The 16,459-nt window shown below is 30.5% G+C and overlaps 1 protein-coding gene across 1 annotated transcript; it reads right to left on the minus strand.

Moving 5' to 3' along the window:
• Nucleotides 1–243: 243 nt before the first annotated feature.
• On the minus strand, nucleotides 244–1,234 carry LOC145162467 (transcription factor MYB10-like). Its single transcript, XM_079081609.1, has 3 exons — nucleotides 1,092–1,234; nucleotides 870–999; nucleotides 244–770 (listed from the first exon to the last, which is right to left on the minus strand). The coding sequence occupies exons 1-3, from the start codon at nucleotides 1,222–1,224 to the stop codon at nucleotides 359–361; spliced, it is 675 nt and encodes a 224-aa protein (XP_078937735.1). The 5' UTR covers nucleotides 1,225–1,234; the 3' UTR covers nucleotides 244–358.
• Between the last annotated feature and the right edge of the window lie 15,225 nt (nucleotides 1,235–16,459).

Genomic DNA, 16,459 nt, shown 5'->3' on the forward strand with positions numbered 1-16,459 from the left:
AATGGATGAATGATTATTTTCTCATATGCATGTGAGGAAAGGGGTGTTTAAAGGTATTCGTGTTTGAGCTTACTTGACTTCCTTTTATGGAGATTGAAGTTAGAATCTCCTCATTAGTAAGAGGAGATAAAAGCAAAAAAAATTGTAAATCTTATATTTTATGGAAAGTGTCATTACATGAAAGGTTGTAAATCTGGTAACAAACATCGCAGTTGCAATTCTAGTTTATTTTCGTTACAAATCTAAATATCAAATATGATAAGGTTCTTAATATTGTCATATATTATTCATTTCATCCAAAACTATACTTCCCTCATATAAAATCAGGTTGAACACATTGTATAAACATTCTTTTCCATCAAAAGAACATTGGTGAGAATATGTTATCACTTGATGATAAGACCTCGTCATTGTCAAGTAAAAATGGCTCAGTCCAGAAACTTTTGACGGAATCAATATAATATGGTGTAACATTGCTCGGAACTGCATAACTTGAGTCACTCAACCAATGTTGTGACTGTTCATGACTTGTTGAAGAGGATGACATTCCGGATGATAGTACTTTCAATAAAATTCCAACTTCCTCTTGGGCTTCTAAATCTGATATTTTTGCAGGCCAGCCTTTTGGGTTACCCGATTCAGAATTTCCAACATGTTCATTTGTTGACACAATTTCATCTTTCCGGACGTGATTTTTCAAATGTGTGTGCCAGTGGTTTTTTATTTCATTGTCGCTTCTTCCAGGCAATTGTGCAGCCATCACAGACCATCTGTGGATATAACAATATGATTCTTTTTAGATTAAATATATCTAAGTGAAAGTTTGAAAAGAACTTGTTATAGCAAGGGGTTAAATCATTTAAATCTACTTGCTGCCAAGCTTTTTATGTAAATCGAAAATGACATCATCTTCTTCTTTTGTAAATTTCCCACGCCTTAGGTTTGGGCGCAAATAATTCATCCACCTCAACCTACAACTCTTCCCACATCTAGATAAACCTTAACAAAAAAAAAAGCAATGAAGTATATATATGAGCAGTTGTACACATATATCTGAAACTTTTTATATAAAATTAGAAAATGAAACGGACCAGCCAACTTGGGAAGTTCACGCCAGTTACGGTGACCATGTCTTTCAATGTAGAGTCTTAACTTACTATCTTCCTCTTCACTCCATGCACCTTTTTTAATTCCATCTTTGTCAAAACAAGGTGCCTTCACCATCTTCTTATGTTGCTATATCAAGTGATGAATAGTTAAGTTTGTGGGTGTAAATATCCTGTCTTATATATACCAACAAAAAAAGCCAAACGTGTTTAACGCTGTTTGACCTGAAAAAATAATAAAAAAAAAAAGTTTCTTTTTGTTTACACCATCCAAGTCCTATCTATTAACAAGACTTCCAAAACAAAACCCACTCTTCTCTTTCATATTGATTCAGTGTTATGTTCATCAACATACATACCACGTGCCTCTCTCTCTCTCTCTCTCTCTCTCTCTCTCTCTCTCTCTCTCTCTCTCTCTCTCTCTCTCTCTCTCTCTCTCTCTCTATATATATATATATATATATATATATATATATATATATATATATATATATATATATAGTAGGTTACAACCCATGAAAACCACGAATATAAAATTTATAAAATTTTAAAGCTAATAGGATATAAGTTTTGTTTAGAATATTATATTGATTATTTAAAATTAAAATATATTTCTATTTGAATATCCAATATAAACAGTTAATATAATATGAAGTAATACATGGTTTGTTAGTAGTATGATTTTAAAGCTTACCAAACTAAACCATTTATAACCGGAAGTTCAAAAATAAAGATAAGTAACTTATCAATTGCTAAATAAAATGGAATCGAAATAAATGCTACATAAATTGAAGGGTAGAATAACCAGAAATTAAAAGGAATGAGGGTATTAGAGTAAATTCATATTTGAGGAAAAACGATTATGGAGTGCAACGTGGACAATTGAATTCTTTTATTAAGATTATATATATATATATATATATATATATATATATATATATATATATATATATATATATATATATATATATATATATATATATAGAGAGAGAGAGTTAGGTTCAGGTGTTTAAAGTATATATTGTGTTATTGTATGCATAAATATGAGCCAATCAAAATTTAAAATAAAAATAATTAATTAAACAAATAAATAAGAGTAAATAGGTAATTTGATAATTAGTTTCTACAAAGAATATCTTATAATTATGGTATCCATTGAGTTCAGCTATCTGGGGTTTCTCCATCCATCGCCGGCTTTTTAAAACCATCGTCGGACCTCACATTCCTCGATCCCACATTCTCACAATTTTTGCGCTCCACAACTCGACATAGAAGAAGGAAAATCGTGTAATTATTTGAGAATAATGGTGTTATTCTCGGAAAAACCTTTAGCAGATCACAAAATACGGTAACTCCGCTCATTTTACCAACCACCATCAGACCACCACCACCACTGCCGCCGCCTCCATCCATCCAGAACGAAGAACAGATACCCACCTCCTCTCGTCGCTTTGGGTATTCCCGCCAAGATCTCATCTGGGTTGTGCTTCGTCAGTGTTTTAGGGTTCGGGGTGTACCATTGCTGCTTTCAAATTATCCAATTCCAACGATGGTGATGACACCGAAGAAGAAATTGAGGAGGGCGAAGGTAGCAGGGGCATTAAAGTGGCTCCTAGGAACCCTAAAATGGTTGTATATGATGCTGAAGCTGCCAAAGATCCAGAAGGTAATTTTATAACATTCCCACTAAAATTGGCTCAAATAGTACTCATTTCACTTCTATAAAGCTGAATTCTTAAATATAATTCCATGAGTTGAAGACAAATTTGTGTTATTATAATCCCGTTTTTGGTTTGTTTTGCTAATTGCTTCACATACATATTTAGTTGATCCATTCCTTTTATATTAGGGCATAACACCCAATAGCAGGCAAGTTTTATAGCATGCTACTGCTAAAGCTTTAGCTTCTCTTCATTCTACTGATGTTGATGCTATTGGTCTTGAATATTACGGTAGACGAAACAACTACTGTAAACGACATGTGTATTGAATTTTTATTTCTTTTTACTCAAATATACCAAGAGATTATGATTTTTTTGTAAATAATGTATATACCAGGTAGAAAGATGGGAAAACCAGTACATTGCTTCTACTGGTTGGTTGCGTGAGAATATTCCTTTTGAAGATTCTTCTGGAAGCACGACAGGTTTTGTCCATGGTGAGTTACGGATTGATAATCTTGTTTTCCATCCTGTTGATAATCTTGTTTTCCATCCTGTTGAGGTGTGTTTTCCATTCTGTAAGATCATTATTAAAAATGCACACTTTTGTAGGTCAAGTTATATATAATATTTTCCAAATTATTAATTTTTAATTTAATACTAGGGAAAATCATGGCCTCTTGTTGGACGGAAGTTTTATATTGCATTTTCATTTTTCCGTGGTTCATCAATCTTGGTAGGTGTCCACAATAGTGAAGGTAGTTTGTCACTATTTTCATATCAAATTTACTTCTTCTTATATGATAAAAATCAATTTGTTTATGTAGATGATTCAATGGATGATATTGGTGAGATTTCAATTCTATTGGAATGGAATCACGAGTTCCAATTCTGTTGGAATAAAATCACGAATTCCAATTCTATTGGAATCACAGAAGTTGATGATTGAAGAACGGACCACAAAAATTGAAAGTGATTCTAAGCAACATTAGTCTTTTAGAATGTATTAGTGTTGTTGTTATATTTTGATGTTTTCTTTCCCGTTTTGAAAGTTTTTTTAGTTTTATTCTTTAACAATAAATGTAATTTTTAACAATTGTTACCCGTATTGTATAAGAAATAATGTATTTTTTTTATTCTTCAATTGATTATTCAAGAATTTGTTATTCTACAAGAAGTTTTTAAAGTCATGGTCAAGAAATAGGTTCAAGAATATTTTTATTATTTATGGTTCAAGAATATTTTTATTTTTTAATATAATCATAAACATATTCTGTCAGAATGTCCGAATTAAAAAAATTATAATTCGTAAAATCGGATTTTTAAAATTAATAGAATCTATGATCCCTTAAAAAATGCAATTTTCCTTTATTAAATCTATATTAATTGACTAAATTACCCTTGAAATTAATTAAGATGATATTTTGCAATTATATTTAATTCAATAATATATATTAATCACTTTCTTAAAATAAGTAAATTTGATTGGCCCACTTTTATATATATATATATATATATATATATATATATATATATATATATATATATATATATATATATATATAGGGCTAGGTTATTTTGTTTCTTACATTTATTGTGTGCTAGAATGCACCAATAAGAATTTAGTAATTAAATAATTATTTAATTAAATAAATATAGATATTAACTGATTTCCATATAATATAATTATATAAATATTAAATGATATCCATAATTATAATTCTCTTTTTTTATGGAAACTAATTAAATTTGTCATTAATGTCAGCAATAACATTCTTTCAGAATGAATTCGCATCTAGGTTTTTATATATAAGTTTGTATTTTCTTTCAGGACTCACTTACTTAAAATACAATAAATTTGCATGGAATATGAAGAACGAGAGTGTATTCTACTAGAATACACTCTCATTCTGCTGGAATACACTCTCATTCTTCTAGATATGAATTCATTCTGAAAGAATATTATTGTTGACATTAATGACGAATTTAATTGGTTTCCATAAAAATGAGTTATGAGTATGGATAGCATTTAATATACATATAATTAATAGTAAATTCCTATTCGTGCATTCTAGCACACAATAGATGGGAGAAACATTTGAACCTACCTACCTATATATATATATATATATATATATATATATATATATATGGTATATATATATATATATATATATATATATATATATATATATATATATATATATATATATATATATATGGTATCAAAGCTAACAATTTTTTTTTGGGTGGTTATGTGTGATTGTTAATTTTATTTCAAATTTGATTAATTTTGGTTTAAAATTTTCTAAGAAAATTATGAGTTTTAATAAGTATGATTCAGAGACACGAGACCAGTGATTGGCTGGATTAGAGTAAAACGAGCAGATAAGGATGTAAGCCGCGGTGCCGGACCACAATCATCGTCGGGACAACTCCCCTCTATTCATAATTATTAAAACAAGTAAGTTTTTTTATAAAATCTTAAAATAAAATAAGTCAAATATGAGTATGCTTTCACGCATATTATCCAAAAGATACATTCATGGTAAAAATATTAATGAAGAACCAGACTATGATAATAATCAAATAAATTCTATCGAAGAAACTATTGATGACATAGAACAAAGTTTAAATGATTGGACAATACCAAAAACAAATATAAATACAATATATAAAATAGGAACTGTCGATTATTTTCAAAGTTACTTAATCAAAATAACCGAACAAACTGTGTCTATTGGTCAAAATCAACAAAATTTAAATCTATTATCACTTAAATCTATTTTAGAACATAGACAAAAATATAAATTTCTTCATATCGGTTTCGTACAAATTGCAATTAAACATTTATTTAGAATTGTTATTGATGTTCATGTTCTCCTAATTTTAAGAGATAAAAGGCATAAAGATTTTCAAAATTCTATTTTAGCTATGGCAGAAACAAATATTACTAACGGGCCAATTTATTTTAACTCTTATCCAAATTTTTCTTTAGGATTATTCGATAAAAATATATTAGATACCTTAGTTTTAACAGTAGAAACAAAAAATTTAGAATTTAAAGATAATACCAAGTCTTTAGCAATAATCTATCGTGTTTGTTATAAAACCATGACAACCACGTTACAACCAAGAACCCGTCTATCAAGCCAAGAAATGAAACCATTATTTTTTAAGCAAATACTAACCATACTAAGGTTCATATGCCTAAAAGACTTAAATGGTCGGAAATTACTCAATCATGTAATTTGAATTTACAAAAAGTTATTGAACTAAAGGCTTTAGATTCTTCAAAACAAATTTCTAATATTATTGAGCATAATAACGGGTCGATTGATATAAATTTTTCTTCAATAAACTTTTTATCATCACGATTTTCAACAAGTTCGATTTCAGAAGTTGGCACATCAAAACATTCATTTTCAAAATCAAGATCTTTAAAACTAAAGACTGTTGATTATACTAATTTCATTCCTAAACCACTTTATCAAGATGAACAAAATAGTGAAACTAGTTTACCTAGTCCCACTAAATCTGATTTTATAGATGAACTTCAAAATTTTAAACAACAAATATGAGTAATAAAACTCAAATATATTGTAATTTCAATAACAATTATAATACTAATTTACTTAAAAAAATTTGGCAAGACTTAAGCACTTCAACAAAACACTTAAAAGAAAAAATGATTTGAAGTAAAAGAATTAATATCTAAAGGTCAAAATGGTACTGCAATTCAATTAGTTAAAATAGGAAGACTAAAAATTGAGATTGGTCATTTTAAAAAAGTCATAAAATATATCAATTATTCAATTAATCATCTTACTGACAGTTTATTAATTGTTAAATGAGTTCTAAAATACAGATTAATTGTTCTAAAAATAATCGGCTTTGGAATAACATAATAAAAAGACATTGGAAGATAAACTCTAATATGTATAAAAATATTCAACATTTAAAAGATTCAAGATCTAAGGAGAAACACTATTTATTAAAACTACAAACCAATAGTCCTACATATGATAAACAAATAGAAAAAATTTCTCGATTAACTAAAATGATCAAGATATACAAACAGTCAAAAAATCGTAATTTAGAAACAATAAGTTATGTTTCTTCAATCCTAACCAAAACAACTTGTTCATATGAATTTTTCTAAACAAGAATATCACGTTGATTTCAATTACTTAAAAAACATTGAATATTTTAAAAAATATAATAATAAGAAAAGATTTTGGCATAACAAAGAATATTCATATTATTTAAGGTTTCTACATTAAGGACTTTGAGAAGATTATGCTTTAACAAAAAAAATTTATTCTCCATTTTTTTCAATGGTTTGAGTTATTTTATGCTCCTAAACATAATATTGATTATCCATTCAAAAATGATTATGTTACTCCTATTTTTAATAATAAAAAAATACATAGACATTGACTCTAATCAAGAAACTATTTCAAATTATCCATCAGAAAAAGGGATTATTATTGATAAAGATATTTTAGCAACTCCTCTAGTAAAAGTTCCAAATCAACAAGCAACTGAAAAAAATTTGCAAAATATTATTTATCAAAACAATTACTCAAATGAAGTTTTAACAACCATTGGAGAACAATTAGAAGGAATAGAAGAAAAGATTTTAAAAGAAAAACCTTTCCAAAAGACTTTAACAAATTTAGATATTGAAACAACAAAAATAAATAAAACTTTAAAAAATATGGAATTACAATTATTCAAACGGAAGGAGAAAAAGGATGAAGTATGTTTTAATAAAAAAGATGAAGCAAGTTCTAATAATTATTCAAATGTTAGCTTTGTTCCTTATCAAATTGAAGGCAATTTTAATTTAGGAAATAAAGACTTAATAGATGAATTAGAAAAAAGACTATCAAAATTAAATATAAAAAATATTAATACTCTTAAACAAATAGCAACTGATGTATATGAAGATATTAATTGTGATAGCGAAATTGACAATAATACTCTCGCTCAACAATTTACAAATAATTAAGATATTAATCAACTTACTAATGAATTTTCTAAATTAAATAAAATTAATCAATCCGAACGTAACACATTTGTTAGAAATCAAAAGCCAACATTACGAAATTATTAGAATAGACATTCTCTTCCTGATGTTCAAATTGAAGAAATAGCATTCCAGTATGATCGTTTTTCCTATGATGGAACTTCTGTTTATGGATAGAAGATCGATGGATGCTTTAAACATCAAATAATGAATATTGTTCAAGAAATGACTATGGCAACTAACGCTTACAACAAAAAGGTAATACTCAACTTCAAATTGTTAATATCATTCTTTCTGGGTTCACTGGAAATCTTAAAGGCTGGTGGGATTTCTATGTTACACCAAAAGAAAAAAATGGAATTTTAACTGCTACTAAAACCATAATAAAACAAGAAAATGGTCAACATATACAAACATTAGAAGAAGATATGGTTAATACATTAATTTTTGCCATTATCAAAAACTTTGTTGGAGATCTTACTACGTTTCAAGAAAAAACTTACGAAATATTAATGAATTTACATTATAGAAAGCTTACTGATTTTAGATGGTATAAAGATAATTATCTTGTTAAAGTCTTTTCAAGACCTGACTGCAAAGAAGCTTATTGGAAAGAACACTTTATTGTTGGCCTTCTAAAATTATTTGCAGAAAGAGTTAGACAAAAACTAAGAGAAAGCTTTAATAATCAAATTCCTTATCAAAATTTAACTTATAGAGATCTAATCAATTATATTAATAAAGAAGTATTAGCAGTTTGTGCAAATCTTAGGTTTAAAGAAAAACTTAAAAAGGATAGAATCAATAGTAAAAATGAATTAGGAAATTTATATCAACAATATGGATATCATCCTTTAACTAGACCATCTACATCAAAATCAAAAAATTACAAGAAAAAATATTTGAAATATTTCAAGAAAAATAGAAAATATAACAGTCTTGAAAATTATCATAACATAAAAGACTACTCTAAAAAATATTACAAAAGGTCATCTAAAAAATCTAAAGGAAAATCAAAAGATGTTATTGTTTGTCGTAAATATGGATGTATCGGTCATACAGCCAACAATTGTTATGTCAAGATAAAAATAAATGAATTAAATATATCTGAAGAATTAAAAGAACAAATAAGAAAATTTGTTTTAAATCCAGACTCAGACTCTGAAGAAAGTATTTCTGACTATCAAACAAATGATTTAAATGTTTTAGAACACTACTTCTAATTCAGATAGTTCTGATGTATGTGAAGGTATTGGAAAATGTCACTGTAATTCAATTAATATGATTACAAATAAATCAATTAATATTCTCCCTCACGATGATAAAGAACTACTAAAAAGCTTAGACTCTATTAAAAATAAAAATATCCAAGAATTAATTATTAAACAAATGCTTAATAAAGAGGACATTATTATACCTAATAATACTGAATTATTTAATCTTAATAATGTATTTGAAAGATTTTACAAAGAAAAACCTATTTCTACTCAGGAACTTCAAGAAGAATTAAAACTGCTTAAACAATCAATAAAAGAAATAAAAAATTGACTTCTTATTATTGAAAAAGGAAAACAAGTTTTAACAAATAAAAATGATTTCCAAGAAATCAAAAAAGAAAAGGAAGATGAAGAATTATTAATTAGAAAGATTATAAATTCATAGTTTTCTCAAAAATGGAATACTCAGATTACGTTAGTAAAAGATAATTTTCAAATCAAGATAACTGCTTTAATTGATAGTGGCGCAGACATGAATTGCATCTGTTGGAAATATATAACAATCTGATTACCACGAATAAAATGCTCGGTTACCAGTTACTGGGTGACATATATATATATATATATATATATATATATATATATATATATATATATATATATATATATATATATATATATATATATATATAATGAGATTAGATGCGGAAAGATAAGAAGTGCGGAATAAATAAATACTGGAAAGCTATAAATGACTGAAAGCTATAAATGAAATAAATGACATAAAACGTTAATAAAATATATTAATTTATATATAGTAGGTGGTGTTAGAACGGGACTTGTGGAACGACTGTTTTGTCAAGTTGTTAGTCAAATAAATGACTAACAGGCTTAGGGTTGGACTGGATCTTAATAGACTGTGTCTCTATTTGTTCAAAGTTCAATCCGGTAAGTAACAATAAGTTCTTTTTATGTAACAATGAATTGTTTACAAAACGATACAAAATACACGGGTAATGTTTTTTGTATGTGGGTATGGGTTTTTTTTAAGGTGATTTGATGAGGTTGAAGTGAGTATTTGGAGGGTGGTAGAAGGTGGAATAAGGTTGTAGTTTTGGTGGTATAAGGTAACAAAGAGGGTGATGTTGAAAGAGCTTTGGGTGGTTATGAATATAGATTTTCGTAGTAAATCTCTCTGGATAGCCAATTCTCTCTCGCGTCTCTCTGGGGTTTGCAGTGGTCAAAAAAATCGAGGAAAATTCTTGGATGTAGGTAAGGTCCTGAATAATTTGCGGTGAAAATCTCTCCTGTATTATCTTGTTGAGTTGTGCTCGGTGAATTTGTTCTTAACTTGCAAATTCTGATGTCGAAAAACAGCAAGGTGGTGATGGTTGTGGTGATTTGAAAGGGTTTTTGGAGGAGGTTTAAGGAGGGTATTTGGAGGGTGTTTGGAGATTATTTTGAAGGTGTTTTGAAAGGTATTTGGAGGTTGTAAGGAATTTGATATAAGGTGGTGAAGGTTGGAGGTGTTCTTGGTTGGGAGAGATGTAAGATGTATGGAGATATATTACAAAGGAAAAAAAACACTCACACTCTCACACACAAACTCACGTATACATATATGAGAGAACAAATATCTTCTTCTAGCTTTAATGATGAAAAGAAGTGGGGAAATAATAACTAGCTTGCAAGTTGTAGTAGGAAAAACGTGGCATGGGTTTGCTTCATCATTCCTTTGCTTTTTCTTTTCACCTTTCCACCCAATATATATATATATATATATATATATATATATATATATATATATATATATATATATATATATATATATACACACACATATATATATAATACATATACACACACACACACACACACATATATATATATATATATATATATATATATATATATATATATATATATATATTGTTGAAATTGTTTAGTCGCACAACTAGTTTTCTCGTCTATGCGTTTTCGTCATTCGCGTGTTTTCGTATTTTCCGTTTTGATCACGAATTTATGCAACCTGAAATAACTGATAATATTTGTTAGATAATACAAAAACAGCTCGTCTTATTTCAGTGATGATCACATACAAAAACATTTTTCAACAATTTCCCCCTATGTGATCATTGATGAAATAAGGATAGATATAATCACATTAACAGTTTTAATCTTGAAGATTTGGGATAAAAGTTTTGTCAATGAGAAGATATATATAAAACCATTGTAATCTTTTTGAAAGTTTGTGACTTGGTTTAACATATCTTATGTAAAAGATTTTCAGAAATTTGTTTCCGAATTAAAGTCTCGGGTTTGGTTATCAAAGGGTAGTCATATATGTATCTAAAGAAATTTCCTTAGATTTAATAGCATTATTAATGACGACAAGTGGTCTAACAGGTCGATTCAGATGAACGCTCATAGGTATAGCTCACACTTCATTTGGGTGTTTGGTTGTTCTGGCAGCAGAACAAGTTAATGATCACTAAAAATGAGTGATATCTCTCTCTGACGACTCACACTCATATCGGAGGTGTTCAGCTATGCTTTTCCTGTAAAGTCACTTAGTCGCATTATTAGATACTCAATCACATAAGACTAGTTTCGGCATTACTCAGCAGGTTTTTTCATTCATGCCATTAAAGTTCACTCTCTCTCCTTCGGGAAATACATGTAGAGAGGTTTAGCAATTTTCATAGTGCAGTTTGCAACTAAGATTCTTCAGTGATGAAGGCTACAGTATCCCGAGAAATCCATTGTTGTTGCAGCTTCTTCTTTGATAGTATCCTGTTTGTTGATCAATATCGATTTATTGTAAAAAGATATTTTGTTTTAGCATTGAGAATTTGCTACATTTGAGACCTTTTTAAGAGTATTTGACTTGAGTGATTGAGATATCTTCTTTTGTGAAAAATGGTTAAAACAAATCGCGAGATTTTATGATTTTTGTTTTGAAATAACCATTTGGTTGAAAGTTTGTTTGAAAATACCAAATATAGAATATAATTTTTTTTTGTTTTGTTTGGTATATCTTTATTGAATCCATTTGTTTTCTTGTTGATTTGTCTTTGAGGATTGGATGTTGATAGATATTTGTTTCTCATTTGGTTTTCTTGTAAGGATATGTCGTTGTTTGCTTGATGGATCATGGGATCGCAAGTCTTCATTTTTGGTTGGCTTTTATCTAGGTAGGGATAGGTGGCATAAAAGACAGTTTGTCTAGTATGTAAGAAATGAATGTATCGTCCCTGGTCATTTTGATATCTAAGCAAAAATGAGACCGTGACAAGGTATAATTGGGTATACCTTATAAGCAATAGTGACACACCTAAGCTCACAAGAAATGATTTCCACAATGATTTAGATCGACGAGGCACAAATTCTCACATGGGTTTTTGTTTTCATCTGAACCTCCTAACCTTATGTCCCTTGATTGTTTAAAATCGTCAATAATGAAATAAAATCGAAGGAAATAAAGTTATATACATTATGAAAAGTAGGATATTTGAACCTTCACTCCAATTGAGAATCAATATGACTTAAAATCTTCATCGAGCATAAGCATCTGAAAATTAAGTCAAGAGAAGATTAATCACAAGGTTCTATAAAAGCTTATTATGGCAAGTCTTTTATTAATTTTTTTTTTGAAGATTTGTTTTTCTGAATGTTTTTGGAAATATTGGTTATTTGAATGTTTTTGGTATTTTTTTTAAAAGGAAAGCAATTTTCAATTGTTTTTGAATTTTCCTTTTGAATGAAAGTAAACACACTTTTGTACAAACAAAAAGTAAAAGTTTAAGGATAGATGTTATCTGGATTTAACATTCCTAGACGGCCTAGGAAGTATTGAAACTTTGTTTCATCGAGAGCCTTAGTGAAGACATCGGCAATTTAATCTTCGGTGTTGATGAAGTGTAATTCGATATGACCCTTTTGAATGTTGTCTTTGATGAAATGATATCGAATATCGATGTGCTTTGTCATGGAATGGTGAACGGGATTGTGAGAAATGGCAATTGCACTGGTTGAGTCACAAAATATGGGAATTTGTGAAATTTTGAAGCCATAGTCTCGCAGTTGAGTTTGCATCCATATGACTTGCGAACAACAGCTGGCGGCAGCGACGTATTCAGCTTCTGCTGTTGATGTGGATACACAAGTCTGTTTCTTTGAAGTCCAACTCACTAGTCTACCTCCTAGGAATTGACAGCTACCAGATGTACTCTTTCTATCTAACTTGCATCCTCCATAGTCTGAGTCGGTGAAAGCGTTCAGCTGAAAATCGGATTTAGCTGGATACCAAAGGCCAAGTTTGGGAGTGCCTTTTAGGTATTTGAAGATGCGTTTCACAGCAACTACATGGGATTCCATAGGATTTGCTTGGTATCTGGCACAGACATATGTAGAAAACATGATGTCAGGTCTGCTGGCAGTGAGGTATAAGAGTGATCCGATCATTCCACGATATCTTTTCTGATCAACAGGTTTGCCATTTAAGTCTGCATCGATTTTGTATCCAAAAGCCATTGGGGTTTTTGCGGTATTGGATTTGTCCATTGAAAAGCGAGTGAGTAGGTTTTTGACATAATTCTCTTGGTTGATGAAAATGCCATCAGTTGACTGTTTGATTTGAAGTCCGAGAAAAGTAGTCATCTCCCCAATCATGCTCATTTCAAATTTGCTCTTCATTAGATCTGCAAACTTAATACTCAAAGATTCATCAGTAGAACCGAAAATAATGTCATCAACATATATTTGTACGATTAAAAGATGTTTATTATAGATTTTACGAAAGAGGGTTTGATCGATTTAACCTCTTTTAAAACCTGATTCTTCGAGAAAGGTTGTCAATGTGGCATACCAGGCTCGGGGTGCTTGTTTCAAGCCATAGACAGCTTTCTGCAATTTGAAGCTGTGATCAGGAAATTTGGGATCTTCGAAACCTGGTGGTCGTTGGATGTATACATCGCGATCTAACTCTCCATGTAGGAATGCACATTTAACATCCATTTGGAATAATTTGAAGTTCTTATGTGCAACATATGCAAGAAAGATGCGAATTGCTTCAATTCTGGCAACTGGAGCATATGTTTCATCGTAGTCGATTCCTTCTTGATGTGAATATCCTTTGACTACGAGACGTTCCTTGTTTCGACAAACGATTCCTTGATCGTCAGTTTTGTTTCTGAATACCCATCTTGAACCTATAACAAAAACATCAGGTGGGGTAGGGACAAGATTCCATACGTCATTTCTTTCAAATTCTTCTAGCTCTTCTTGCATAGCTTTTACCCAGTCTGGATCTTTGAGAGCAGAATGTTTGGTTTTGGGTTCAGTTATGGATAAGAAGGCTCCAAATAGACAATCATTAGAAGTTGCGGCTCTAGTTTGGATGCCTGAGTTTGGATATCCGATGATTTGGTCAGTTGGGTGGTTTCTGGTCCATTTTATTAAGCGATTCTCTTCCGCTATAATAATTGGAATTTCAGTATCCCGTTGTTCTTCTCCGGGAGTTTCATCTTGGAATAGGTTTGAAGGTTTCCTCATAAATGATGCATCGGGATTGTTTTGGATATTTAGGGATGGGGTATTTAAAGGAGGATTTGGTGTTTGTTCCAATGAAGAAGTATGTGTAGGTGGTTCCCCCTTGAATTGATCTGCATCATTTCGGTTTATTTGTGGAGTTCCTTCAGTGGTCGTTCCTGTAGAATCAATAGAAGTAGTTAGAAGTTCAGAATTGTAAGCGGTTTTGGGTTGTTCAAAAAGTAAATCAAGATCTATTTCAATGTCTATGTCAGGAGAAGGTGTTTGTTGAATTGGATTTTGAAAAATATTATCAATCATTTTAGAACCAAAATGTTCACGATCCAATTTTCTAACATAAAATTCATCGAAATGAACATCGGTACTTTCTTCAATTACTCTGGTACGTTTGTTCAGTACACGATAAGCAGCTGAGGAAAACGAGTAACTAAGGAAAATTCCTTCGTCCGACCTTGATTCAAATTTTGAAAGGTGATCTTTATTGTTCTTTATGAAGCATCGACAACCAAAAATATGGAAAAATTTGATGTTTGGTTTTCGGTTGTTAATGACTTCATATGGTGTTTTATGAAGATGTTTATGGATTAAGGAGCGATTTTGAGTGTAGCAAGCTGTGGCTATTGCTTCTGCCCAGAAGTATTGTGGCAGATCAGCGAAGATAAGCATTGATCTTGCAGCTTCACATAGAGTTCTGTTCCTTCTTTCGACAACTCTGTTCTGTTGTTAAGTGTAAGGGGCTGAGAAGTTATGTTCAATTCCTTTGTCTTTGAGAAATGAATCTAGAGTCTTGTTTTTGAACTCTAAACCATAATCACTTCGGATTCTTCGAACAGGTCGTTTGAGCTTCAGTTCGATTTGTTTTATGAAGTTGATCATCTCTTCAGGTGCTTCTGATTTTAGTCTTAAGAAGAAGACCCAAGTAAAGCGCGAGAAACCATCAACGACAACAAGAATGTACTTCTTCCCTTGTATAGTTTGGGTTTTGGCAGGGCCACAAAGGTCTATGTGCAGCAATTCTAGTGGTTCGGATACACTAGATTCTGAGATGCTTTTGTGAGTGGATTTGGAAAGTTTTCCCTTTTCACATGCAGCACACAGAGTTTCATTATCAAGCTTCAGAAGTGGCAGTCCTCTAACAAGATCATCGCCGATCAGTTTGTTGATGTACCCAAAGTTTAGATGGGAAAGGCGGCGGTGCCATAACCAACTAATATCTGCTGGGGCTTTTGATAGCAGACATATATCGGGTTTACCATAGATAAGATCCATGTCAAGTGGATACATATTTCCGGCACGGTAAGAATCAACAATGATTTCTTTGGTTTTGGCATCCATGATCAAGCTTCTTTGTTTGTTGAATAGGACTTCAAGATTGTTATCACACAGTTGAGAAACACTCATGAGGTTGTGTTTCAGGTCATCGACATAGGCAACTTTCTTTATGGTGAAGTTACCATTTGTTATGTTTCCATAACCCTTGATTTTTGCCGTCATGTTGTTGCCGAAGGTAACGTCTTGATTGGTTTGGGTGGGTTTGAAGTTGTAACGCCCGGGTTTCGGGGCTAAGCATTTTTAGACGATGTAATAGTCTAGGTCAACTATTGTAACTCTTTTGATGTAATAAAAATGAAATATTTGAGTATTTTGTGAATTTATGTGCTTATTATTTAATTATAAATGTATAATTAATAAAGAATAAAAATAAGCGTCAAAATTAAAATATGAGATAAGCCCGATATCTTTACATAAAGTTGTAGTGGTCAAAACAAGGATTCCGGAGATATAAAGAACGCCGAAATCCGAGTTATAACGAAGAAGTTATGACCCGACGAAGTTTCACGACGGAACCGGCACGATACCGGGAAGCGTGAATAGTGAATTTATGATAAAGCG

The sequence above is a fragment of the Lactuca virosa genome, chromosome 3, assembly GCF_052849685.1.
Source record: "Lactuca virosa cultivar CGN04683 chromosome 3, Lactuca_virosa_CGN04683_v6, whole genome shotgun sequence".
Taxonomy (NCBI): Eukaryota; Viridiplantae; Streptophyta; class Magnoliopsida; order Asterales; family Asteraceae; genus Lactuca; species Lactuca virosa.

What these genes read in the sequence shown, in the direction of transcription:
- LOC145162467 (XM_079081609.1), bottom strand. Translation starts at nt 1,224, where the DNA reads ATGGTGAAGGCACCTTGTTTTGACAAAGATGGAATTAAAAAAGGTGCA. An exon ending in TGAACTTCCCAAGTTGGCTG is followed by an intron (nt 1,000 to 1,091) that starts GTCCGTTTCATT and finishes TTTTTTGTTAAG; the next exon opens with GTTTATCTAGATGTGGGAAG. An exon ending in CATAAAAAGCTTGGCAGCAA is followed by an intron (nt 771 to 869) that starts GTAGATTTAAAT and finishes TTATATCCACAG; the next exon opens with ATGGTCTGTGATGGCTGCAC.